Raw genomic sequence first — 25,605 nt, forward strand, 5'->3', positions numbered from 1 at the left:
ACAGAAAGTTTTGCCACAGTCCAGCTCCATGGTCACAAGACAACCTGTGTCTCTCTTTTTAATCTGAAATATTTGGCCCACGTGGTAACATCCAATTGCAACATTTCCTTGCCCCACTGACTCTACCAACTGAACCACAGTTGGGCACCCCTAGACATGCATCTTCTGTCCTTTTTCTTTCTGCCTAGAATATGGAGATGCTGCCCAGTGGTACAATAAACATTCTGTGACCATGGAAGAAAGCCTTTCACTCCAAATGGAAGTAGAAGAGTCTGGTTTCCTGAGCAGTGTCCTGGGATGGAACCCTGTGTTGAGTCCCGCATCGGGCTCCCTGCTTAGCGGGGAGCCTGCTTCTCCCTCTCCTCTGCCCCTCCCAGCTGCTCAGGTTCTCTCTCTCTCTCTCTCTCTCTCTCTCCTCTCTGTATTTCCCATGAGCTCTCTCTCTCTCTCTCTCTCTCTCTAATAAATAAATAGATAATAACCACTCCAGATCAACCAGGATCTCTTTCCCAGGTAGTCACTGTGACTCAGCTTAATGGCTGAAATGAGCTGTCATGATGATGAAGCTCAGTACTGGCTGTTGCATGATCACAGGGTCAGTCAGAATATGGATTAGAGGATCAAGGAAGAAGATTTGCTCTTTACTTTGCTCTAAGACAAAATCTTATTCAATTCAGTGCTCTGACCTTAGGTTTCAAAGAACTCTGATCTAGCAAGCTGAGGGAACACGTCACTTAATACAATCGTGCAAGTAATAAGAAAATGTATCTCTTCAAATAATTCAGATAATACAGATGTGAACAGCATAAAAAGCAAAACTCATTGTTATCTGGTGACAATTACTTCTGATGCTTTTCTATGGCAATGTGCTTTTAAAATGCACCTTTTTTTTCTTTTCTACAACTTTCACTGCATTGGTCTAGTGAGATAATGCTTGTGAAATAATTATAAAACTGGATAGTAATATTATTCTCATAATTGAAAGAATCCCTTAATACATGTAAGATACTACATTTGGAGAGAGAACAATTATGCCTCTTCCCACAGCACAATGAAATGTGGCCAGTGCAGCACCAACTAGGAGCCCTTAGTAGCTAATTTCTAAGCCTCACAATAGTCCAGGGAAGTAAATATTTTAATTATCTTCCTCAGAGCCTAAGGGATCTGAAGTTCAAGAAGTGAAATCAATTAGAGATCACAGAGTTAGTAGGAGGGTTGAGATTTGAATTCGAGTTAACATGCTCAAAGCCCTTGTTCTTTTCATTGTTCATTTTATTTTCTAATATAGGTGAGATGGGTTCCTCTTGCAGGTAAGAAGAACTTTAGGAAAGGTCACACTTATGGGATCTCTGTAAACAACTATTGGTAATGTTATTTTGGATATACAAATATATTGAATGTCTTGGAATGTCACTCTCTCGTCCTGGTTTCCCCTCTTAGTCCCTCTTCCCATCCTCCTATCCATTGGCTAGTGTCTGATACAATTATTTCTTTAAAAAATTTTATTTGAGAGAGAGAGAGAGAGAGATCATGAGCAGAGGGAGAAGAGACGCAGGCTCCTCGCTGAGCAGGGAGACCAATCCCAGGCACTGGGATTCATGACCTGAGCCAAAGGCAGATGCTTAACCAAGTCATCCAGGCAGAGCTTTAGAGAGGTAACTGAAGTTAAATAAGGTCATAAATGGGTGCGCTCTAATCTGTGATTGTATTTGGAGACAGGACCTTCAAAAAGATGACTAAATTCAATGGAGACTGTTAGGTGGAGCTTAAAGAAGAAAGATACATCAAGGATGTGCATGCGCAGAGAAAAAACCCTGTGAGAACAAAAAGAAGGTGGCCATCAGCAAGCCAAGAAGTGTGGGCTCAGGAGAAGCCAAACTGGCCAATACTTTGATCTGGACATCCAGCTTCCATAATTGTAAGAAATTTAAATTTCTTTTGTTTAATCTATCCAACTGATGGTAATTTGTTATGCAGCTATAACAACCAATAGACATTCTCAGAGACACCCAGATTTCTTTCAGCTCTTCTGTTGAAAGCTTTTTTTTTTTTTAAAGATTTTATTTATTTATTTATTTGACAGACAGAGATCACAAGTGGGCAGTGAGGCAGGCAGAGAGAGAAGGGAAGGCAGGCTCCCTGCTGAGCAGAGAGCCCAATGTGGGGCTCCATCCCAGGACCCTAGAATCAGGGCCTGAGCAGAAGGCAGAAGCTTAACCCACTGAGCCACCCAGGCACCCCCTCTGTTGAAAGCTTTCAAGTCACCATACAAACCAACTTTCCTGCAAAGCTGGTAATACTACACACCTAACATCTGATTATCACTAAATTTTATGTTACTATTTTATGTTGAAAGCTGAGAAGTCTGTCTCTTGGAGTTCTGAATCTTTGACTCAGTGCCTTGTTAACTGAAAGCCTAGCAAAGAGAAGAGAGGAATCCGACCCCTGATGACATTGACTAGTTTAGGTAACCCAGGCCCAAGCTTTTCAGTCTTTAATTGGCCCCTGATTGGTTTAGAGACATTTCAACCAATGAAAGGTGGAGGAGTCTTGCTAGGAATTTTGTGACATGGATATTTTTCTTTCCTTTAGGTCCGTAGAGCTACTGCAGCCACTGTGTCACTCTGAGGGAAGCAAGACTTTCTGATGCCCAGAAAGCAGTGTAATAGGATAAAATATGCCAGATCTTGATTCAGACCAGACCTGAAGCCCATCCTACTTCTAGTCACATGAACCAATAAATCTCTCTTATTTTTTAAGCCAATATGAGTCTTATGTAACGTGCAAACCACCCCCCACAAAAAAACCCCAAAACAAAAAACCTATTCTAAATGATACAGGTAGGTGCAAGGGTACAAATCTGAATAAAGTCAGATCTCATCCTTTGGGGGAGCCTAAATTCATTTGCACTGATCAAATTGGCAAAAAGTGAATACAACAATAATACGTTTTGATGTTAGCTTTCGGTAACAGAAACTCACCAACATTGATGGTAGGAATGTAAACTGCTATTTTTGGAAAACAATCTGGTAATATATTAGGTGTATTAGTCCCTGGCTGGATCAGAACTCAGTGGGAAGTCTGCTTGAGATTCTCCCTCTCCCTCTCTCTGCCCTTCACCCATTCTCTCTCTCTCTCTCTCTTTCTAATAAATAAATAAATAAAAAGTAGAAAACTCTGCCCTCTGCTCAGGGATCCTGCATTTGTCTCCTTCCTGCCTGAGCGGGGAAGGCTGCAGCTGGTTCTCCTGCACACCATCTTTGCACCCAGTTCTTAGTTAGGAACTGTTGCAAGTACAGTTCCATCTGGGCAGGGCTCTGATGGAGACCTTTGTTATTGGAAGCACACCCCTACATACACACACACACACACACACGCACAAACTTGCAGGAGCAGCTCCGCCCTTGGGGGAAGCCCCACCCTCTCCCCCAGACGGCCTTAAATTCAGTCGGTGGGCGCTCTGCTGCACAACCCCAACCACATTCTCTGTCTTGGTAGTGGAACCTGCGGACTTGGGTAAGTAAACATCTCCGCCCCGCTCTTTTTTCCTGCTGAGTTCCTAGAATTCCCTATCACGGAACGTTTGCGCGTTGTTTTCCCTCTCTTGCTTAATAACTTAAGAGTCTTGCACTACGAGGAAAGGGAAAGCCAGATGTCCCGATCGAAGCCCACGGGCCCCTCCTTGTTCTTGGAGGGTTCGGAGACAAGCTGGAACGAAGCGCACCGCCTGTCGGCATTTGGGTGCACGGCAAAGCTGCCTTAGCCAGGGCGGCGGCTGGCCCAGAAACTTGCGGCACTGCAAACCTGGGACCATTGTGGAAGGGGTCGGAATTCGGTTAGTGGAGACGGGCGTGTGCGGGAAAGGAGGTGGGAGCCAAGGGCGAGTGTGGCTGAGGGCACTGCACCCGGACACCCTCCTTTGGTGGGTGGGACTGTCCCTGAACTTCGGCTGCCTCTGAAGCCACATCCTTTCGAGGGGGGCGGAGGACGACTTCTGAACTTGCAGCGAGGTCAGAATTCGCACATGGCTGCCTTTTTGGGAAAAGAGACATGTAGAAGAACGGGGCTGCGGATTCGACTGCCGGGAACGCTCCCTTCGCAAAGCAAAAGGATCCAGGGCGCTGCCGTGACCCGCGCCCAACATGCATATTCATGAGGGGGGCTGGGCAAAAGAAAGTTCAGTGTGGAACTGGGGCAGAGGTCGTCCGAAATCCAGGGAGTCCGGGTCCTGACTGATTGAAGTCTTGACAGCCCGCAAGGGTCGGCACCGTCCGCTCTCCCGTCCAGTTCGCCCGGAGTCTGCGCGCTCCGACAGCCCATGTGAGATGAGTCTTTGCTTTTGAAACAGCGCTGGGAGTTTTGCCGTCGATACGCTGCGTCCGCTTTGGTTGGGCTGATTTCCGGCCAGGTGAAGACAATTCGTTTTTGCGTTCCCTCCGTTTCCATAAAATCCCAAACTACCGAGGTTCTTGCAGTCCCTTGGAACGCGAACACGCAAGCGGGGTCGGTGGGGCGCGGACCGCAGAAAGAGCTGACGGCCAGAAATGACTTCTCCTGCGGCCGGAAAGCTCCGCCTCAGTTTTCTCTGTTCCGGGGACCCCCTCACTTTCCTGTTTACTCTGCGGCGGGACCGCGGAAATAGCGACCGCGGACCCGTCCGCTAGAGGTAGAGGCGCACACGTGAGGAAGGGGCGGCTCCCGGGGGACACGGGGGAGATCCGTCCCCAAGCAACATGCCCCGATCCCAAAGCTCTGGGGCCGCCTGAATCCTCTCTCTGGTTTCCTGTGGAGGCGAGCGTAGACCTCGGATTTCCTGTTTGGTGGCCGAGTCACCTCGCCCCGGAGCGGAGCGGCAGCGCCACGCCGTGGCGTCCGGAGGCTGAGACTGGTGGCCTCGGTCCACTTCCGTTCGCTTCGGGCGTTGGACGCTCTTTCTCAGGATTCGCTGTGTGTGAGGCGAGGAGCGGAGTGTTTGCCGGCCGCGGAGCTGTCCGGTGCCCTAAGGCAACCCCCGCGGTGGCTGGGAAGGATGTGTCCGTTTTAACAGTTTGCCCTGTCGTGGAGATTTCTGAGGAAGCCTCGGTTTCCTCATTCGTGCTCTCTCCACTGGCAGTGATAGTAATGCCTCAGTCTGAAAGGGAATTTATGGGGGTAAAATGAGATGATGCGTCTGAAGTGCTCAGCACAGTAACAGAAATGTAGAAAATTCTTAATGAATGTGGTTGGCGTAAAATGGTCCTGGAGAGAAGCAGACGATGAATGGATCCTGCTGCCGGGCTTCAGGGCAGGGGCTGGGAAGTCATCAGAATCCAGTCACGTCCTGGTAGTCGTCTGTGTGTTGACTGTGTTCCAGAAACTTCAGGATGGTTCGTGCTAAGAGCTGGACCCTGAAGAAGCACTTTGAAGGCAGCCCTACTCACAGCGACTTCGAGTTGAAGACGGTTGAACTCCCGTCCTTAAAAAATGGAGGTAAGTCACAGATTTGCGCTGAAAAGGACTGTATCGGTTAGCCTTTGCTGCACAATAAAGTACTTGGACATTTAGTGACATCAGACGACATGTATTGGCTTACAATTCTGTGGGTTGGCAATTTGGGCTGGATTAAGTTGGTGGTAACTCTAGGTTTCATCTGGGCTAACCGTTCTTGGAGGATGGACCTCACTCGTTCGTCTGGTGGTTAGCAAGCTTTCTGCAGATGTGTGTGCCTGAGGCCTCTGGGTGGCCTTTCTAGCAGGCTGGCTTCTAGCCAGCTGTGAGCTCTGTCTTCTCAGTGGTCCCACTGATCTAGAGCACCAGGTGTTAGCAAGTACATTTTAAGCCTCTATTTATATCATGTTTGCTGCTATGCAAAGCAAGTCACATAGCCATGTCCAAATTCAAAAAGTGAATTTTTTTTTTAAAGACTTTATTTATTTGTCAGAAAGAGAGAGAGAGAGCACAGGCAGACAGAGTGGCAAGCAGAGGCAGAGGGAGAAGCAGGCTCCCTGCAAGGAGCCCGATGTGGGACTCGATCCCCCGACGCTGGGATCATGACCTGAGCCGAAGGCAGCCACTTAAAACCGACTGAGCCACCCAGGTGTCCCGAGACCTAGACTTCTTGATGAGAGGACGACAAGGAGGTCCCACACAGCGATGGGACATCTTTGTGACAATTTTGCAATCTGCTACAGAGACTTTCTCAAGGTTTTCTGTTTGAAGCCTTGATGTCATGTGGGAGGAGGATCCCTCTGATTTCTTTCATAATTGAAATGGTACATGTTTGTGACTTTGACAAACGCTAGGGAGGATTTCCTCTCTGTCCTGGCAAGCCTGATGATGGGGTAAGCAAGTGGGGTAAGTAGAGCCTAACAGCCATGTGCAGAGCTCAGATTATCCTGTGCACAGACAGGAGGGAAAAACTCTCATCCTTCACTGAGGAGTCTCCCATCCCATTGGGGGAAGTGGAAGGACAAGGCAAAACCCTACAGAAATCTAGGGAAGAGAAACAGTAGCACATAGCATGTTTGGAGGTTAATTTAGTAGCGCAGACAATAAGGGGTATTTACAGGTGGGTAGGCAGGCTTGGAGAAAGGGGCATGCAATCAAATAGCATAGTCAAGTTCAGTCCCATCTAAGTTGGGATAGATAGCCAGGACCCAGGTTCAAAATTCCAGAGAATGTGTGTATGAGGGTCACTCCAGCAAAATCTATATTCTTTAGTCCTAACAGGGGCTGTCAGTGAAACCTTATGGGAGCACGGGAACATAGTGATTATAAATGTGGCTCTGACCAAGTTCCTTAATCTAAGCCTAAATGAAATGGAAAGAGTAATAGTTGGGAATATCATATGAAATAATCTATGTAAAGCCTGGAGTGAGTTCTGAGAAAATCACATGATGACGATGGTGATGGTGAGGCTGATGATGGTTTGGGCTGGACCCCGCTTGTCTCTTCAATAGCAAGTGCAGAAGGGCAACCGTGAAGCAGAAAGACGATCTTATTTAGAATGTTTACTTTGACTGTTTATGTAGAATGCCAAAGTCAACAAAGGCATCAAGCACTGAGTTTCTAATTGCCTGTGGAATGCTTTATTTTATAGAGGTCCTGCTGGAAGCTTTGTTCCTTACTGTGGATCCATATATGAGGTATGATTTTCCTCCTAAAAAGTTATGTGTTGTGCTTTGGACCCTGTTTTGAAATAGTCCATCTTTTAAAATATCCAACTGATTGTCATTCTCCCAGTTGTCCCAGTATTATATCGGTGATAAGATTCATGGATGCTCATCTTTGCCAGCAAAGGTTTGAGAAGTTTGATGAGAGATTCCCTTGGCCCCTCTCTTTGACCACCATTTCCTATCTTAATATGCACAATTTGCCTCTCACTGTTCGCAAAAATGTAAAAGACTAAAGAAACCCAAATCCAATTTGTCCATTTCACTACTGACAACTAATTTGGGTAGAGGAAGATGGTAAGACTAAAATAAGCTTTTTTTTGCCTTCCATTTAACGTATTCTTTTAATTTAATCAAATATGTGTACCTAGTAAACAACTCAGGGAAGGGAGGGAATAAAAGCATTTGTGCGGCACTAACTTCTCAGTAATTTTGCTTATTGGTAAATAATGTAGTCATCATTCTTTAAAATAATTGTTTTCAGAGCTGATCAATAGAGATTCAAATCTGAGGTAAAAAACAAAGTTTCCAAATGTTAACTAACATCCTTTTTTGTGTGGTTAGTAGGATTCTGTGACGATTCCAATTTGTAAGCCTTTTCAATCAATTCTCTTGCCAACCAATACCAACCAATTCCCCTGCCAAAATCAAGAGTCAGAAACGCAGCCCACGGAGCCACCCAGGTGCCCTTTCCCAAGAAGTCTTTATGTTTTAAAAATGGATTTTTTTTTTCAGAGTGGCATCCAAAAAATTGAAGGAAGGTGATGTGATGATGGGGCAGCAAGTGGCCAGGTATTTCTTTGTGTCTCCATGTCTGAGAAATATGTCTCTCCTTTACCTTCTTCTGGGTCTGCTTCTGTCTATCATCCCTATAATTTCTTCAGCCCATGTGATTCACTCACTGATCTTGGAAGCAGCTTGGGGAACCTTGCCCCTTTCCTGACTAACTGGGATGGAGGGAAGCCAGTGAAATTACCATCGCTACTTAAAAATTACTTAAAAAATTATAATTGTCCAACTTACAATTATTGCAAAAATTCAAATAAATTAAAAATTAGTATCATGGAAACTGGAAGATCCCTCATCAGCTGAAACTTAAGAGGTGACTGTTGTTAATGTATTATTATTTCAAAAATTGTTTAGTACACCAACTAGTATTTATAATTTTTCTTAAATAATGGGATTATATGCCCTTCAATAAATTGCTTTTTTTCACTTAATATGTTATGGATATCTTTTTGATAATAAGTAAATATACTACCTACCTTTTAATGGCTGCAATTTTTTTTTAAATCAATCTCTTTTTTCTCCCAAAGATTTTATTTATTTGAGAGAGACAGAGCACACATGGAGGGGGTAGGCACAGAGGATGAAGTAAACTCCCCACCTAGCAGGGAGCCTGACACAGGGTTCAAACCCAGGACTCCAGAATCACAACCTGAACTGAACTCAGACGCTCAACCAACTGAGCCACCCAGGCATCCCTTAATGGCTGCAAATTTATCCCATTGTTATCTGCTGTGTAACTAATCTGCTCCTAGTAGCAACCGTTTCCAGTTTTTACTATCACAAATAGTTCTACAAGGAACATGTATGCGTCTTTATGTGTATGTCTGTGTATTCTCTGCCTACTTGGATGAATGTTGCTTCACATTAAATTCCCAGAAGTATAAATTATAGGTCAAAGGAGATGCATATTTATTTATTTATTTATTTATTATTGTAGAGAGAGAGAGCACAGGTTTGGGAAGGGGCAGAGGAAGAGGGAGAAAGTCTTAAGAAGACTCCGTGCTGAGCACAGAGCCCAGTGCAGGGTTCAATCTCAGCACCCTGAGATCATGATTTTTTTTTTTTTTTTTTTAAATGGAAGTGTGAGTTTCTTTTTTTTTTTTTTTTTTTAATTTTTTTTTTTTTTAAGATTATTTATTTATTTATTTGTCAGTGATGGAGAGAGAACGAGCAAGCACAGGCAGACAGAGAGGCAGGCAGAGGCAGAGGGAGAAGCAGGCTCCCTGCCAAGCAAGGAGCCCGATGTGGGACTCGATCCCAGGACGCTGGGATCATGACCTGAGCCGAAGGCAGCCGCTTAACCAACTGAGCCACCCAGGCGTCCCATTCTCTGAGATCATGATTTGAGCCTAAACCCCATCAGATGCTTAACCAACCTTGCCACCAAGATGCCTGAGAGATGCCCTTTTTTTTTGGAATGTGCAATCATCTAATTTATAAGAAGATGTAACAATATTTTAAACGATACAAAATATCAATTTCAAAATGACATCAAAAAGTGAGTGTATTTAGGGGCACCTGGGTGGCTCAGTGGGTTAAAGCCTCTGCCTTCGGCTTAGGTCATGATCCTGGGGTCCTGGAATCGAGCCCCACATCAGGCTCCTTGGGGAGCCTGCTTCCTCCTCTCTCTCTCTCTGCCTGCCTCTCTGTCTACTTGTGATTTCTCTCTCTCTGTCAAATAAATAAAATCTTAAAAAAAAAAGTGAGTGTATTTAACCATACTCAGCTCATAACAGAGCAAATGGGTAAGAAGAGTAATTCATGCTATAGCATATTGTTAATGCGAACTGGCAACAGAAAAAGTTGGTCAAGGAAGGCAGAAGAACTCTTAGTTCTTAATTAATTAATTCTTAATTCTTTTAAGAATTAGAACCAAAGGGCTCCATTATTTTCTAGCATCTGCTCAACGTTGTACCTATGTTAGAAATGTACATGATGGGAACTCCAGGGATCTTCTGGATTCTTCCTTTAAGGTCCTGGTCAACTGTAGCCACAATATAACACTTGTGCTCAGTTCCTCTCTGTACTAAGCAGGCATCTGCATAGATTCCTTTGTGTGTGCATGGTAACCATTCAAATCTTGGATCCTTGGAGGTCTTTAGAACTACTCAATACTTTTGCCCCAGTGTCTCAGTTTCATCCATTACACAGTCAGTTATACAAGGGATACACTTAGCATAGAGACAGTCCATCATTGATTGTACTAAGTCAAGTTTGACTTTAATGGAAAAGTTGATGAAGTTGGTATCAACCAGGATGTGGTATGGTAGGCCCAGCTGGGTGTTATAAATTGCTTTTTCTTACTTAATATGTATACACACACATACATATAAACCACATCTTCTTAGACCATTCTTCTATAGGTGGACACTTGGGTTGCTTCCATAGTTTGGCTATTGTAAATAATACAGGTAAACATTGGGGTGCATATATCTTTTTGAATTCAGGGGTAAACATGAGAGTGCACATATCCTTTTGAATTAGTGTTTTCATATTCTTGGGTCAAATATCCAGTAGTGGAATTACTGGATCATATGGTAGTTCTATTTTTAATTTTTTTTAATAATTTTTCCATTTTTTAAAAAAGATTTCATTTATTTGACAGATCACAAGTAGGTAGAGAGGCAGGTAGAGAGAGAAGGGGAAGCAGGCTCTCTGCTCAGCAGGGGCTGAGATCCCAGGACCCTGAGATCATGATCTGAGCCGAAGACAGAGGTTTAACCCACTGAGCCACCCAGGAACCCCTATTTTTAATTTTTTGAGGACTCTCCTTAACTTTGTCTGCAGTGGCTGCGCCAGTTTGCATTCTCATAATATACATTTCAAAATATATCATTAAGATTGCTGTAACACACCCCAGAATATTAGCCGTTATCTTTGTATTGTGGGATTAGAACTGATATTTCTATTTCATATGTCAAATTTTCTAAAAATGTTACATAGCTTCATGATCAGGGGGAAGACAGTAAAAAATGGTAACAGTGGGGGAAGGTGGGAGAAAGAGAGTCCACAGATGAGACTAAAAAGAAGCAGCTTAGAGGGGGAGGCAAAAATCCCGGTGAAGTCAGTATTATGGAAACCAATGAGGAAGAGTCTGGGTAGCCCAGAGTGTTATAATGAATGAGGAGTGTCCACTGGATTTTGCGATCAGAAGTTGTTGTGACCCTAGTGGAGTAGCAGGGCTGAAAGGCAGGTTGCGCTGGAGAGGACAGTGCTATAGATTTGGGAAAAAGGAGAGACTAGGGATGGAGGGCAGCCCCTGAAGAACAGAATAGGCTGGTGTCCAGGGCACCTTGAGCCCAAGGATACATGCCTCTTAGAGAGAAATGGGTGAGGACGGGGACAGATGTAGATCCAGTTCAGAGAGTTCCTCTGATAATGGCCCATATTTTCTCTCAAGGAGGTGGAGGAACCAGCAGCAAGGAATTATGATGGAGAGATGTGGTGGGATATTTAATCATGGATTATTAACTTTAGTGCCCTTTTAGGAAACCACCCATGCAGCATTCCAACTCCCTTGAAAGAGGTTTCCCATGTTGTAATGTGCTTTATCTTCCAGAGTGGTGGAAAGTAAAAACTCAGCCTTCCCAGCAGGAGCTCTGGTAGTAGCTTTTTCAGGCTGGTCGACGCACTCTATTTCTGATGGGAAAGATCTGGAAAAGCTACCCACAGAGTGGCCGGACACCATCCCAGTGTCTTTGGCTCTGGGAACAGTGGGCATGACAGGGTGAGTTTCATGGGTGTATTTCATTTTGTTTAAAAACATGACATTCTGGTTTTACTAAAATAGTTTGTTCAGAATGTGGTCAGCACATAGGGTGTCTTGTGGCTATCCAGGCTCCAGAGATTTAACATTCCCCCAGAGTTTGTGTTGCTTCCTTCATTGGACCTCTGTTTTCTCTGCCAAGCTGGAGATGTTCGTGTGTTTTGCTCTCCAATCTGTTATTGATTGAAGTCCCCCTTAGACCAAAGTGTGCCTTTAATTTTTCCTCTAAGATTCCTTTTCTGTTGACTTCATCTTACCTCTTTCCATTTTTAGAAGGGTGTGATGTTTGGGAAAGGCCTTGTGTATCTTGGGTCAATATGTCTAACTGAGAACTGATTTTAGAATTTTCTAGAATGGAGATTGGGATGGGAGGGGTACTGATTGTCATGGGTGTAATGACACAATCAGAAAATGCACCTTCTGCTTTGCATTTGAGGTTACGCTAACTTGTCTGGCACACTCTGGCTTCAGTGTTCATTGGGACGGTGGTTCTGTTGATTCATAAGAATCACCTGGTCATATACAATCCAGGTGTTCGTGTTCCAGCATTTCTGAATCAGTGGGTCTGAGGTCGGGCCTGGGAATCCATATTTTTTATAAAACTCCAGTTGATTCTGAGGCTGGCGGTACTCCATCTGACTTTCAAAAAACACTGTGGGAATATTAGCTTTTAGGTCCTTAGAAAAAGTGCAGATTTCTGTGCCTTTCCCTGCCTCACCTTCAATTTCCAACCCTGATGGGTCCCCAGGTATACTCAGAGGCAGACGTATGTATAATTTCTGTTTTGTATGGAAATAACTTTACATGAATTTGTCTGAAATTTTGCAAGTGGCTTAGCAATCACCATAGTGGATCCAAATTTCATTGGCTCAGACTCAGGGGTGCTAAAACATAATAAATTCAGTGATTGTTCACATTGTTCAGGTTTAAAACTCAGAATTTCCTTTTTTTCTTATCCCTAAGGTTGATGCAAAGCTCCAAGGGCTAACACAGATTCTGTGTCAGGGAAGGGAGACAACAATTTCTTGAACTTGATCTGTCTTAGTCTTATACCGGTCTCCTTTTCCCACTGAGTCCTCTGCCACAGCGCCTTCCAAGCTGGTGGGTTCTTCACCCAGTATTTGTCAGTACTGTCTGAACTGCATTTCTGTAGACCCCGTAGTTCTTTCTTTGCAAGCTGACTTTGACATCACCTTTGGGATGAGATGGGGAAATGGCACAAGTTCTTCCATCCCACTTAGGAGCCATGGGAAACTCCCAGTGTCTCTCCGGGACCCACTTGTGCCTAGACACTGCATACCATTCTGTCTGTCCTGTTGATGACATGGAGGCTTTGCTCACAAAGTTCGCTCTCTTCCTAGGGCACACATGTTCTAGGACACACTGTTGTAGGATCCCTCGAGTGGATCTTCTCTTGCTTCTGAGACTTGACCTAGGGATTGACAGATGCAGCCCCTTTCCATCCAAGTCTCCATTTCTTCTCTAGTTCCCATCATCTTTATTCCTAAGGAGGAGATGGACCACTAGTGGTCAGTAATATTCATTTCCTGTGGGGTTTTGTGTGTGTGTGTGTGTGTGTGTCTTTTACTTGGACCCACAGCACTGGGCTGTCGAGAAGGACTTCAGGATGTATATGGATGAGTTATAGGGGAAAATCAACAAATCTATCCACATATCTTTAATTTCCTTCCCTCAGGCTAACCGCCTACTTTGGCCTACTTGATATCTGTGGTGTGAAGGGTGGAGAAACAGTGATGGTTAATGCGGCGGCCGGTGCGGTGGGCTCTGTAGTGGGGCAGATAGCTAAGCTCAAGGTAAGTGGCTTCTTCAAGTGCCAAACATTTACTCAACACCCACAGTGTACAATGAGAACACAACAGTGAACAGAGCAGACCTTCCCCAGTTACAGAATTCAGTGGAGTGGGTCTTGTTTAGAAGTTGAAGATACATTCAGAATATAAGAGATTTCTGAAGAACTACTCTCTGTACCAATACAGTCTCTGGTCTCATCCTGAAAGTGCTTTTCAGGATGTTCTCTAGTTCCTCTATGATTAGATAGGATCTAGTCCAATGCTTTAGCCCAAATCAAAGAACAAGGGGGCAGTCACCGGGAGGGCTGACAAGGGGCCTGAGAGTCCCAGAACTGAGCCCAGATTATAGTCTAAAGGACCACTGTACCAAAAGATAGCATGCAAGTAACTGCAAGAGAAGACCAAAAATAAAGAAACAAGAGAGTCTGGGCGCCTGGGTGGCTCAGTGGGTTAGGCCGCTGCCTTCAGCTCCAGTCATGATCCCAGGGTCCTGGGATCAAGTCCTGCATCAGGCTCTCTGCTCAGCAGGGAGCCTGCTTCCTCCTCTCTCTCTGTCTCTGCCTGCCTTTCTGCCTACTTGTGATCTCTCTCTGTCAAATAAATAAATAAAATCTTTAAAAAAAAAAAAACAAGAGAGTCAAATACAAAGGTTGTCAAGCCAGCAACTTAAAATGAGCTGTAAACCACAAAACCAGAGACTGGTCAGAGGCAAGCAGAAGTTACAAGTTGGGTTGTAGTCTGATTCAAGGACTAATTTCACCTATAGATCTATTGGCCCATATGGTTATCTTCATATATGTGGCTCAGCACTTAGGGTGTTATTGGGGAACCTGACTGTACTAGCTAGGAGGGGGGTTGATCCATGCTTTTGACTTAAAAATGGTTTCCATTTTTTCCCTCCCCATTTAGGGCTGCAAAGTTGTTGGAGCAGCAGGGTCTGATGAAAAGGTTGCCTACCTTAAAAAGCTGGGATATGATGTTGCCTTTAACTACAAAACAGTGGAGTCTTTAGAAGAAACTTTGAAAAAAGCCTCTCCTGATGGTTATGATTGTTACTTTGATAACGTGAGTACAAATTGGACTTAATATCTTATTTACTAACAAACTACTATACAAAAGAATATGCTTCTTGAGTTTCCACCTAAAATATGTAAAGAGAGTATATATGCCTTTAAAAGAACAGGTGTGTTGAGATAATAATTTACCCATTTTTAAGCTTTGAACCTAGTGGTTTTTAGTACATTCACAGAATTGTACAATCATCACCACAATCAGTTTTAGAACATTTCATTATCCCAGAACGATGATGCTATACTCATTATAGTCACTCCGTATTGGTCCCCCAAAGTGGTCTTTTGTGACTAGCTTCTTATGCTATACATTAGCATGTTTTCAAGTTTCATCCATGTTGTAATGTGTCTCAGGGCTTCATTCCCTTTTTTTATGACCACATAATGTTCCATTGACTGGATATACTGTATTTTATTTATCCATCCATCAATTGATGAGCAGCTGAGTAATTTTTACTTTTTGGCTATTATGGTTAATGTTGCTATGAACATTCCTGATCAAGTTTTTGTGTGGATATATGTTTTCATTTTTCTTGAGTATATACCTATACATGGAATTATTGGGTCATGTGGCACCTCCATATTTAACATTTTGAGGAACTGACAAGCAATTTTGCAAAATGGCTGCACTGTTTTACATTCTCACCAGCAGTGTATGAGGGTTCCAATTTCCCTACATCCTCATCAACACTTACTATCTATGATTTTTATTATGGCTATCCTTGTGGGTTTGAAGTAGAATTTCACTGTGGTTTTGATTTTCACTTCCCTAATTGCTAATGAAACTGGATGGCTTTTCATGTGCTTATTGGCCATTTGTATATCTTTGGAGATATGTCTGTTCAGGTCTCTTGCCCATTTTTCAATTGGGTTGTTGGTTGAGTTTTAAGAGTTCTTCATAAAAACTCTGATAAGTCCCTTATCAGATATAGTCAATTCTCAATATTCTTGGTAGTTATGTTCTATCAAGCACCACCAACCCTGAACCATTGCTTCTAGGGGAATTATGTACATTTATATACATATTTCAACTTGATGATCATCTTAAATCCTAAAAGCAGTTCTTCCCTACAAGCTTCTATTTTTTTTATTTTTCTTTTCCTTTTTAAAAAGATTTTGTTTATTTGACAGAGATGGGGAGAGAGGAAACACAAGTAGGGGGAGTGAGAGAGGGAGAAGCAGGCTTCCCGCTGAGTAGGGAGCCCAATGCTGGGCTCAATCCCCTGGACTCTGGGATCATGACCTAAGCCGAAAGCAGATGCTTAACGACTGAGCCACCCAGATGCCCCTTTCTTTATTTTTCAAAAGAGAAAAGGAGGTTCAGAAGTGGTAAGAAGCTTACCTGTGGCTGCCCCACAAACTCATCCCATATTTGGGATTCACACTCCATCTAACCAGCCCCAGAGCTGGAGCTTTTTTTATCTACTCTGCACTGCCCTCTACGCTTTCCTTCCCCAGTAATCTCTGGGAGAGCTGAAAAAAGAAGACAGAGCCTTGGCCTTTGTTGACCTTGCCTGGGAACTTTGTGTCTCTTCTGTCGCTCTAGGCTTGTCTCCAAATGATCAGACAAGCTCTATGAGTGTTGATTTCCGGGTTATAAATAAATGTTAGCAAGTAGTCCCATTCTCAAATACAGAATATACTAATAAGGAGGATTGGCTCTGGTTTGCAATTCTTTTCTCCTGTTCTCTGAGTTGTTTTTCACTTTCTTTTTTGCTTTTCTTTCACTTTCTTGATGGTGTCCTTTGAAACACAAAAGTTTTAAATTTTGATGAAGGCCGATTTATTTCTCCTTTTGTTGGTTGGGCGTTTGGTGCCATGTCTAAAAAGGCCTTTCTTTATCCAAGGTCACAAAGATTTACTCCTATTTTTTTTTTCTTTTTTTCTAAGAGTTTTATGGTGTTAGCCCTTATATTTGGGTCCATGATACATTTTAAGTTAATTTTTGTGTATTGTGTAAGAAGGGGTCTGATTTCATTCTTTTCCATATCCAGTTATTCTACACCATGTGTTGAAAAGACTATTTTTTCCTCCAATTACATTGTTTTGGCCCTCTTGTCAAAAATCAATGAACCATAAAGTAAGGGTTTATTTCTGGACTCTCAAGTTAGTTCCATTGATCTATATGTCTGTGCCCACACTGTCTTGCTTGGTACAGCTTTGCAGTACGTTTTGAAATTGGAAAGTGTGAGTCCTCCAGCTTTGTTCTTGATGTGGCTTTTAAGTATTTTTTCCATGCTCTTGGATAGGGGCAATGAGATTACTGAACTGATCAGAGAACTCCAAAATATAATAAAATAAAACGTATAAGTTATATATGGTATGTTCCTACAAATAAAAATGTCCAGCCTCTCCTGTCTTTTTCCAACTGCAGTTTTCTGCACTGCTGTGCTAACTCAATCAGGTTTTTTTTTAAAATTCTAGAATAAATTTTGTGAAATGATAGCTGTGACTTCTCCTGAGTCTTCTAATGTTTAGATTATTTAACATGGGTTTTGTTTTCATCCTATCTGTGTAGGTAGGTGGAGAGTTTTCAAACATTGTTATTCCCCAGATGAAGAAATTTGGAAGAGTTGCTATATGTGGGGCCATCTCTACATACAATAGTACTCGCCCGCTTCCCCCAGGTAATGAGCTCGTGCACGTCATCACAGAGGCAGAAAGACAGGACAAGGAGAAGATTCACGGATGTGCTATAGGCCAGTGACTATCAAAATGTTAAAAAGCCTTCCTGATATTCTTGATGAAATAGTGTTTATTAAACTAAAAATATGTAATTTCATATATTTGTACTAAATAGCTTGTATCACATTTTGATACCGAGAAATAACAAAATCTAAAAATATAGAAGCGTGTTGATAATTTTTAAAAGTTTTAGTTTTTTACCTATTGTTTTGGGCACAGTTGTAAAAAGGAAACCATGATTTGGTTTAGAAACAGAACACCTTGGTCTGGCTGGTGCAGTGTAAGGGTTCTGTAGGATACTTGAGACGTTGCTGGAGGAATGGGGTTGGGGGGAGGATGACTTGACGGGTGAAGGGAACAATGAGCTGCCATTTCCTTCTGATGGTAGTGGTGATGGTTCCTAGAGCAGCAGGACACACTGGCTCCCCCAAACTGACCATTTCCAATGAGAGGGAAAGAAGTGTGCATTTCCCCTCTGTTCCTGGATTGTCCTTGTTTTGTTTCTGCTGTGCCTCTGTCCCCCACTGCTCCACTCTCCTATGCAGACACTGCCCCCTCCCCTCCATAGCACAGATCCAAAAGCAGTATCAACTGGAGAACTGTATTCCTTAAGTCCTGCTTCTCTGAGAGACATGGTACAGGCCTCTTACTCCGTGGGTGGGGAGATGAATGACAAGAGGACCAGAGGCTTTTTTTTTTTTTTTAAGATTTTATTTATTTACTTGACAGAGATCACAAGCAGGCAGAGAGGCAGGCAGAGAGAGAGAGAGAGGGAAGCAGGCTCCCTGCTGAGCAGAGAGCCTGATGTGGGACTCCATCCCAGGACCCTGAGATCATGACCTGAGCTGAAGGCAGAGGCTTAACCCACTGAGCCAACCAGGTGCCCGACCAGATGCTTTTTAAATCTTATCAGCAAGAGACTAAAAGATGGATGGGTCTTCTGAACTCCTCATACAGAGTCCTTCTCTACAATTCTTTTTTATTTTTTGAGATTCTTTTGTTTTGTTTTGTTTTGTTTTGTTTTAAACTTTATTTTAGAGAGAGAGGGAGCCAGTACAGGGAGAGGGGCAGAGGCTGAGGGAGAGAATCTCAAGCAGACCCCAAGCTAACACGGGGTCTGATCCCACAACACTGAGATCAAGACCTGAGTAGAAACTAAGAGTCAGTCACTAAGTAGACTGAGCCACGCAGGCGTCCCTCAAGACTGCCACAGCTCTGTGCTATCCGTGAGATTACAGATTTATCTGTGCCCCCCCCCCCCAAAAATAAGGAGAAAAAAGAACAAAAAGGAATCTTGGAGAGTGTCATTGGCATGTGGGAGGATAGCCATAAATAAATTGGGTGTTCATTCCGTGATGGGTTTCACTCATGGGAATGAAACCCTAGAGCCCAGCTAGTCAACAACCCCACAACCACATTGAGACAAGTGAGCGAGACTGGAAGAGGCTGAGAAAGGACAGCTTGTAGATTCCCTCTTGGTTGTGAAAAATCAAAGACACTACCTTCTCTAAGAAGACTCCAGGTACATTTAGCAGTCTTATTGTCAGGGACTTTTCCCCCTGTGCTTTCCTGACTGACTGATGCTAAGCTAGAATCATGGGAAATCTTCTGGCTGCCCATTGAGCAAAGCTCCAGGATGCATTTTCTTGACCATAGTCCAATTAGGTACAGCCAAATATTTTGGGTCCAGTAACTTGATCTAGTCTTTTTAGCAATTACGGTTTGGAAGTTCAGCTGCTCAGATAGGTCTTTGAGACATCAGCGGGCCTTGTCCATCCATTTTAGACGAGATTCTGTCCTGCCTCTGATCTCCAGAAATTCTGACATATTTCACTGTTAGGATAGTTCAGAGGTAACTAATTATTTTCCGGCTTTAATGCCACATTAAAGTGCCACATTCTTTTTTTTTTTTTCTTTGATGGGTTTTAACTATATTTTGTTTTATTTTTTTAAGATTTTATTTATTTCAGAGACAGAGCATGAGTTGGCAGGGAGGAAGCAGAGGGAAAGGGAGAGGCAGACTCCCGCTGAGCAGGGAGCCCAACATGGGGCTCAGTCCCAGAACCCTGAGATCATGATCTGAGCTAAAGGCAGATAGTCAGCTGAGTCATCCAGGTGCCCCAACTTTTTTTAAAATTTAAATTCAATTAATTAACATATAGTGTATTATTAGTTTCTGTGATTCATCAGTTGTATATAATACCCAGTGCTCATTCCATCAAGTGCCCCCCTTTAATGCCCATCACCCAGTTACCTCATCCCGCCACCCCCCTCCCCTGCAGCAACCTTCAGTTTGTCTCTTATGTTTGTCTCCCTCTCTGATTTCATCTTGTTTTATTTTTCCTTCCCTGCCTCTGTGTTAAAATGCCATATTCTTATTGATCCCAATAAAGAAACTGTATTCCCATCAGGGTGGATAAGCCCAGAAATAGTAGTTCATCCCCTTCCAAGAAGAGGAAATAAGGATTCCAATCCCTAACCTAAAAAGAAATATGGTTGCTGTGGGTCTTCTGAAGAAGCCCTCTTTGTGCCAGAGCAACCTAGCGTCTGGACGTGCCATTCTCCTGTGTCACCCTGATGTCTCACTCATCTTGCAACAGTTTCTTTTGATATAGGAAAAAGCCCCATTTTTCTTACTGCTCCTGTGACTTTCTTCAAATACTGAGTGGGAACCTTCAGCTTGAGTGATGCCAGTCACCAAGGACGTCACAAAAAAATTCTGCCAGTCACCTTGGCTCTTCTTCCTGGGCATTTTCACCTGACTTCCTGGAACTTTTCACACTATGCTCAGGGCTCATTCCCTTGGTTTCTGGTCCCTTTGGATCCTTGGGAAAACAAGCCAGACAACCAACACAACCTTTTCTTTCACACACAGAAGGGTACTACCTTCTTAATAGGCTGCCCGGTAGCCTAGGCCTTTTTCTAGGCTGGTGGTTCTCAAAGTGTGAGCCCAGGATCAACAGCATCACCCTCTCCTGAGAACTATAGAAATATATATTCTTGGGATCCACTCCGTATCCACAATCAGAAATTGGGGGAGTAGCCAGCATCCTCTTTCCATCAGCTCTCTATCTGATTCTCATACACACCAAATTGCGAGACTGCTGTTTGGGCCGACTCTTGGTATCCCAAAATGACGAGGCCTGGGACAGGTAGAATCGCTGAGCCTCTTGATCTGTTCTCTCTTGGCTCTCTCAATAGCTTTTTTATATCTGCTTTGAGAAGAGAACAAGAGGGCTATGCCATAGAATGAGTGCAGTAAGTCATAAAGAAAAGAACATGTGAAGTATCAGGGTATTTACGCCTGAGTAGCACAGAAATATTTCCACAGGTTATCTTCAGGACCTCCTTCTGTTCCATAGAACTGTTCAGGACATTTTTGGTGGGTCTTGCCCCTAGCAGGTGAAGGCTGAACATCTGCTGCCTGGCCTGTGTAAGGGCTCTGAGTGTGTGTCAGTCCGATTGCTGCTGTGACAAACTATCTCAAGTTTAGCGGCTAGCAACAACACAGATTTATCATCTTATAGTTCTGGGGATCAAAAGTCTACAATGGGTCAGTAGGGCTGAATTCTTTCTGAAGGCTCAACAGGCTGTTAACTTGCCTTTTCCAGCTTCTAGAGGCTGCTGCGTTCCCTGGCTCGTGGTCCCTTCCTCCATCCACAAAGCCCGCAGCACAGAGTCTCCCAGTATCTCTCCCTCTCTCTCTCACTCACTCTGATCTGTGTTTCCAGCATTGCACATTTTTTCCTGCTTCTGACTTTTCTGCCTCCTTTACAGGGACCCTTGTGATTATAATGGGCCCACTGAGTAATACCCAATAATCTCTTCAGCTAAAGGCTCTTAACTTGATCATAGCTGCACAGTCCCTTTTGCCATGCAAGGCAATAAATTCACAGCCATCTTTGGGGACTGTGATTCTGCCTGCCTCAGAGGCCAGGTTGATTTATGGAGAGCCCCATGGATTGGAAACGAGTGGAGAAATCGAGAACAGTGATGTGACTTGTACTGCTTGTGTTTTTGCCATGGCCTGTCACCTAAATGTGTCCCCCCGTTCACAGGCCCACCCCCAGAGAACATTATCTATCAGGAGCTCCGCATGGAAGGGTTCATCGTCACCCGCTGGCAAGGAGAGGTCCGCCAGAAGGCTCTGAAAGACTTGCTGCAGTGGGTCATGGAGGTAACTGTCCCCTCGTTGCACACAAGAGCCTATTCCCTCTCCACACTATAGGTTTCACCTCCACGGTGAATACAGGTGCATCTCCCTGCTCCCCCTTTTAGAATAAAATCCCAGAGAGAGATGTTTACACTCACTGTCCGCAGTTCCTCTCTGTCCATTCTTTCTTTCTTAAACCCACGTATCAGGCTTGTACCCTCTCGCCATTCTACCAGATTGCCTTTGTCAAGGCTGACGATGTCCTCATGCTGTGAACTGCAAGGTCAGTGGTTCACATCCTGTGGCTGTGGTGAGCATTGACAGAGGTGATCACGCTCTCCTCCGTACCCTATCTTCCCTGGGCTCTCGGTTTTCCTCGCAGATTTGTCCTTCTCAGAGGATCTCCTCCTCTGCCAACTCCTTTCCTGCTGTACAAATGAATAACAGAGTGTCCCAAGGGACGGGACTGAGTTCACTGGGCTTCTTTTCTTCTCTACCCATAGTCTACCTATCCCTTACGTAGCTCAGCCTGGCTCTTGGCCTTAAATATCCTGCAGATGCTGACGGCTCCTGAACGTCTGTCTCCAGCTTGGGGCTCTGTCCCAGACTCTCGGCTGCTCAGCAGCAGCTGCACGCGCATATGTAATACACATCTTTGACTCAACACGTCAAAAACTAAATATGTCTTGATCTTTCCTGCCAGACCCATTCCATATACAGATCTCACCATGTCAGTTACAGCAATTCTATCCTCCTAGTTGCTCCATCCAAAAACCTTGAAATCATCTCTTTGATTCTTTTCGTTCTCTCCTACCCACACCTCCTCTGTCAGCAAATTCTGGTGGCTCAACCTTCAAGATACCCGCAGAATCTGACCAGCTGTTCCACCCCTGCTACTTCCACCCATGTCCAGGCCACCATCCGTTCTAGCCTGGATGTTGCAGGAGCCTCTGTGTGATCTCCTGACTTTATGCCCCAACAGACAATTCCCAACACAGCTGCCAGAGTGACCTTTTTTTTTTTTTTTAAATTTTTATTTATTTATTTATTTGACAGACAGAGATCACAAGTAGGCAGAGAGGCAAGCAGAGAGAGAGGAGGAAGCAGGCTCCCTGCTGAGCAGAGAGCCCGATGCGGGGCTCGATCTCAGGACCCTGAGATCATGTCCTGAGCCGAAGGCAGAAGGCTTAATCCACTGAGCCACCCAGGCGCCCCCAGAGTGACCTTTTAAAGCACAAATCAAACCATGTCATTCTTCAGCTCAGATCTCTGCAAAACTCCCCATTTCATATAGAATAAAACCTACAAGGCTATACTTGATCTGACCTTCATTACCTCTGCAATTTTATTTCATAGCATTCACCCCCTTGCTCACTCTGCCCAATCCCTCCCCACCTCCCTCTGTCCCTCTGTAACTGCTTCCTTAATTCGCTCATTCCCTTTAGGACTTTGTCAAAAACTACCTGCTGAATGAGGCAACTTTTAAAATGGCCCTATTTTAAATTGCAATCCCCCTTCATTTTTAAAAATTTATTTATTTGTGGGGAGAGAGCATGCATGTTAGTGTGCGTGCGCTTGCAAGCCAGGGCGGGTGGGGGGAGGACAAGCAGATTGTACACTCAGCACAGAATCCACTGAGGGGCTCGATCCCATGACCCTGAGATCACAACCTTGAGATCATGACCTGAGCAGAAACCAAGAATCTGATGCTTAACCCACGGAGCCACACAGGCGTGCCTGCAATCCCTTCATTCTTGATCCTCCTTATCTTGCTTTTACCCATAGCAATCATCACCTTTTAACATAATGTATTCTATAATTCATGTATATTTGTCGCCCCTCTCCCTCTGGTGAGAATGTAACCTCCACAAAGGCGGTGACATTCGTGCATTGTCGAATACATCCGGAGATGCATATAATCGTGCTGTGGCTCTTCCAGGCCCTTGGTTGGTGTCTTAGGGCCATGGCCTCAGATCCACAGGAGAAGTCTATCCCCTTGTCCTGTGCTGTGATCCTGTCCCACCGTAGACCACATGGTTATTCAGAACGCTGCATAGCAACCAAGGGCCATCATTTTAGTGTTAGAGGGGAAGCGGTATCACACTTCTAAGCTCCTGGCTTGATCATCATTTCCCAATCCAGAGCAAAAGATTGCTCTTCTGGCAGCCATGGAGTTTGGTGCTTTTCCCAGTCCAGCACTTGGAGTGCTGAGCTGGGCTCTTTCCAGGAAGCTGAGAAGAGCTGAATGATTTTTAAGTTCCCAGTGTGGAGCCTCTTTGTCCCTGTTGGTGAAATCTGATCTATCCCTCCCACGGTCACAGCTGATGACACAAAGCCACTGTGCTGGGGTCCTACATGCCTCCTGACAGAGTGGACCTAATGACAGTTTTGTTTTCAGTAACTAGTAAAATGGCCTAATTTCTCTCATTTTTTTTTTCCTCATCACTTCCCCTTCTGAAAAATACGCTTTTCTTTTAGAATACTTTTCAATTTACAGAAAAATCACAAAGTTAGGGGTGCCCGGGTGGCTCAGTCGTTAAGTGGCTGCCCTTGGCTCAGGTCATGATCTCAGGGTACTGGGATCAAGCCCCAAATTGGGCTCCCTGCTCAGTGGGGAATCTGCTTCTCCCTCTGCCTCATCCCCTGCTTGTGCTCGCTCTCTCTCTCTCTCTCTCTCTCTCTCTCACTGTGTCTCTGTCAAATAAATAAATAAAATCTTTAAAAAAGAAAAATCACAAAGTTAGTACAAAGAGTTTCCCTGTATGCTGTACTTTTTTTTTTTTTTGACAGAGATCACAAGTAGGCAGAGAGGCAGGCAGAGAGAGGGGAGGAAACAGGCTCCCCGCTGAGCAGAGAGCCGAATATGGGGCTCAATTCCAGGACTCTGAGATCACGACCTGAGCCGAAGGCAGAGGCTTTAACCCATTGAGCCACCCAGGCGCCCTTCTGTATGCTGTACCTTAATTTACCATATTATTAACACTTTTACATAAGTATTCATCCTGTACTTTGAATTTTTAAACTTTGGGTTACAGCTTTTAACCCCTTTCCAGGTTCTTTTCCTCTTTAAGAACAGGATAAAGCTGGGGCTTTCTAGTCAAGGGTTCAAACCCTAGCTTCCATAGATATTAGTGGCACGACCACCAGACAAACAGTCCCTCCATAAATCCATACCGGGTGCTGAGCCATCACTGGAATATATTAGGAAAGTAAGTGATGTTCGTATATTAGGAAAATAAGTAAGTAACTCCGGTCTCCACGTAAGGCCCCTTTAAAAAAAACCTTGAAAATGTAAATTAATTCCACTTAGTAGACTGCCTTGTAGTAGAAAGAAAAATAAATCCTCACTAAATGAACCCTTCCCTCCCACACTCCTAAATGAATATTCAACATATATTGAAAGAATCTGGGCTGGATGTGAAGGCAGACTATTACACTGCCATGGTATTTACATTTGCCGAACAGGCTCCACCTCTTCAGGGATCAAAGAGGCAATGATGCTATGTCATGAAGCTACCGGAAGGATTAAAACAGATAATATCCTGCAAGGGGGCCCCTTTTTCCATCTTCTTCCATCTCCTCTGAGATCATTACCTTATTAAACTTTCCCATATAATTTACTTAGAAATTGCTTGTTTACTTCCTGTGACACTTCTCTTATTATTATGCTGTGATCTAATACCTATTATCAAAGTTTTATTCGGACTTTGTGGATCATGCCCCGAGATAGATTAGAAGTTCATGGGGGGACAGAGCCTCCATCTTAGATTTCCAGGTTTCCTATAGTGTACCTGATTAATTTGCTGCTATGATGAGAAGAGTATCATTTAGAATATGATATTAATCTGCTATATTTGTTATCGTTCTGATACAGGGTAAAATCCAATACCACGAATACATCACTGAAGGATTTGAAAACATGCCAGCTGCATTTATGGGAATGCTGAAAGGAGATAATTTGGGAAAAATTAGGGGAAAAATTAGACAGTCATTGTGATGAGTTTGATCTACCTAATAAAATACATTTAACTGGTATGTAATTGGAATAGAGAGTGAAAATTTCACAGTGAATAATGGCCAATCACCTCACTCCCTATTACTGTTCCTTCTGGCTTATGGTGCAAACTAATGGTTTGGAGTCCAAAAGTTTACTGCTTCTGTGACTTTGGAGTTCTGATTT

At 43.8% G+C, this 25,605-nt stretch overlaps 1 protein-coding gene across 4 annotated transcripts; it reads left to right on the plus strand.

Annotated features, from left to right (window-relative positions):
- The first annotated feature begins 3,387 nt into the window (after nt 1–3,387).
- On the plus strand, nt 3,388–25,460 carry PTGR1 (prostaglandin reductase 1). Of its 4 annotated transcripts, none has more exons than XM_059411074.1 (10): nt 3,388–3,516; nt 5,354–5,469; nt 7,079–7,124; nt 7,887–7,943; nt 11,500–11,667; nt 13,403–13,520; nt 14,427–14,582; nt 17,106–17,214; nt 21,331–21,449; nt 25,300–25,460. In XM_059411074.1, the coding sequence occupies exons 2-10, from the start codon at nt 5,364–5,366 to the stop codon at nt 25,420–25,422; spliced, it is 1,002 nt and encodes a 333-aa protein (XP_059267057.1). In that variant the 5' UTR covers nt 3,388–3,516; nt 5,354–5,363; the 3' UTR covers nt 25,423–25,460. The 4 variants fall into 4 exon arrangements, with proteins under 4 accessions (XP_059267057.1, XP_059267060.1, XP_059267056.1 ...); XM_059411077.1 differs by lacking the exons at nt 3,388–3,516; nt 25,300–25,460 and adding exons at nt 3,873–4,408; nt 22,482–22,758; XM_059411073.1 differs by lacking the exon at nt 3,388–3,516 and adding an exon at nt 3,875–4,408.
- Nucleotides 25,461–25,605: the final 145 nt, after the last annotated feature.

Source organism: Mustela nigripes, chromosome 9 (genome assembly GCF_022355385.1).
Source record: "Mustela nigripes isolate SB6536 chromosome 9, MUSNIG.SB6536, whole genome shotgun sequence".
NCBI lineage: Eukaryota > Metazoa > Chordata > Mammalia > Carnivora > Mustelidae > Mustela > Mustela nigripes.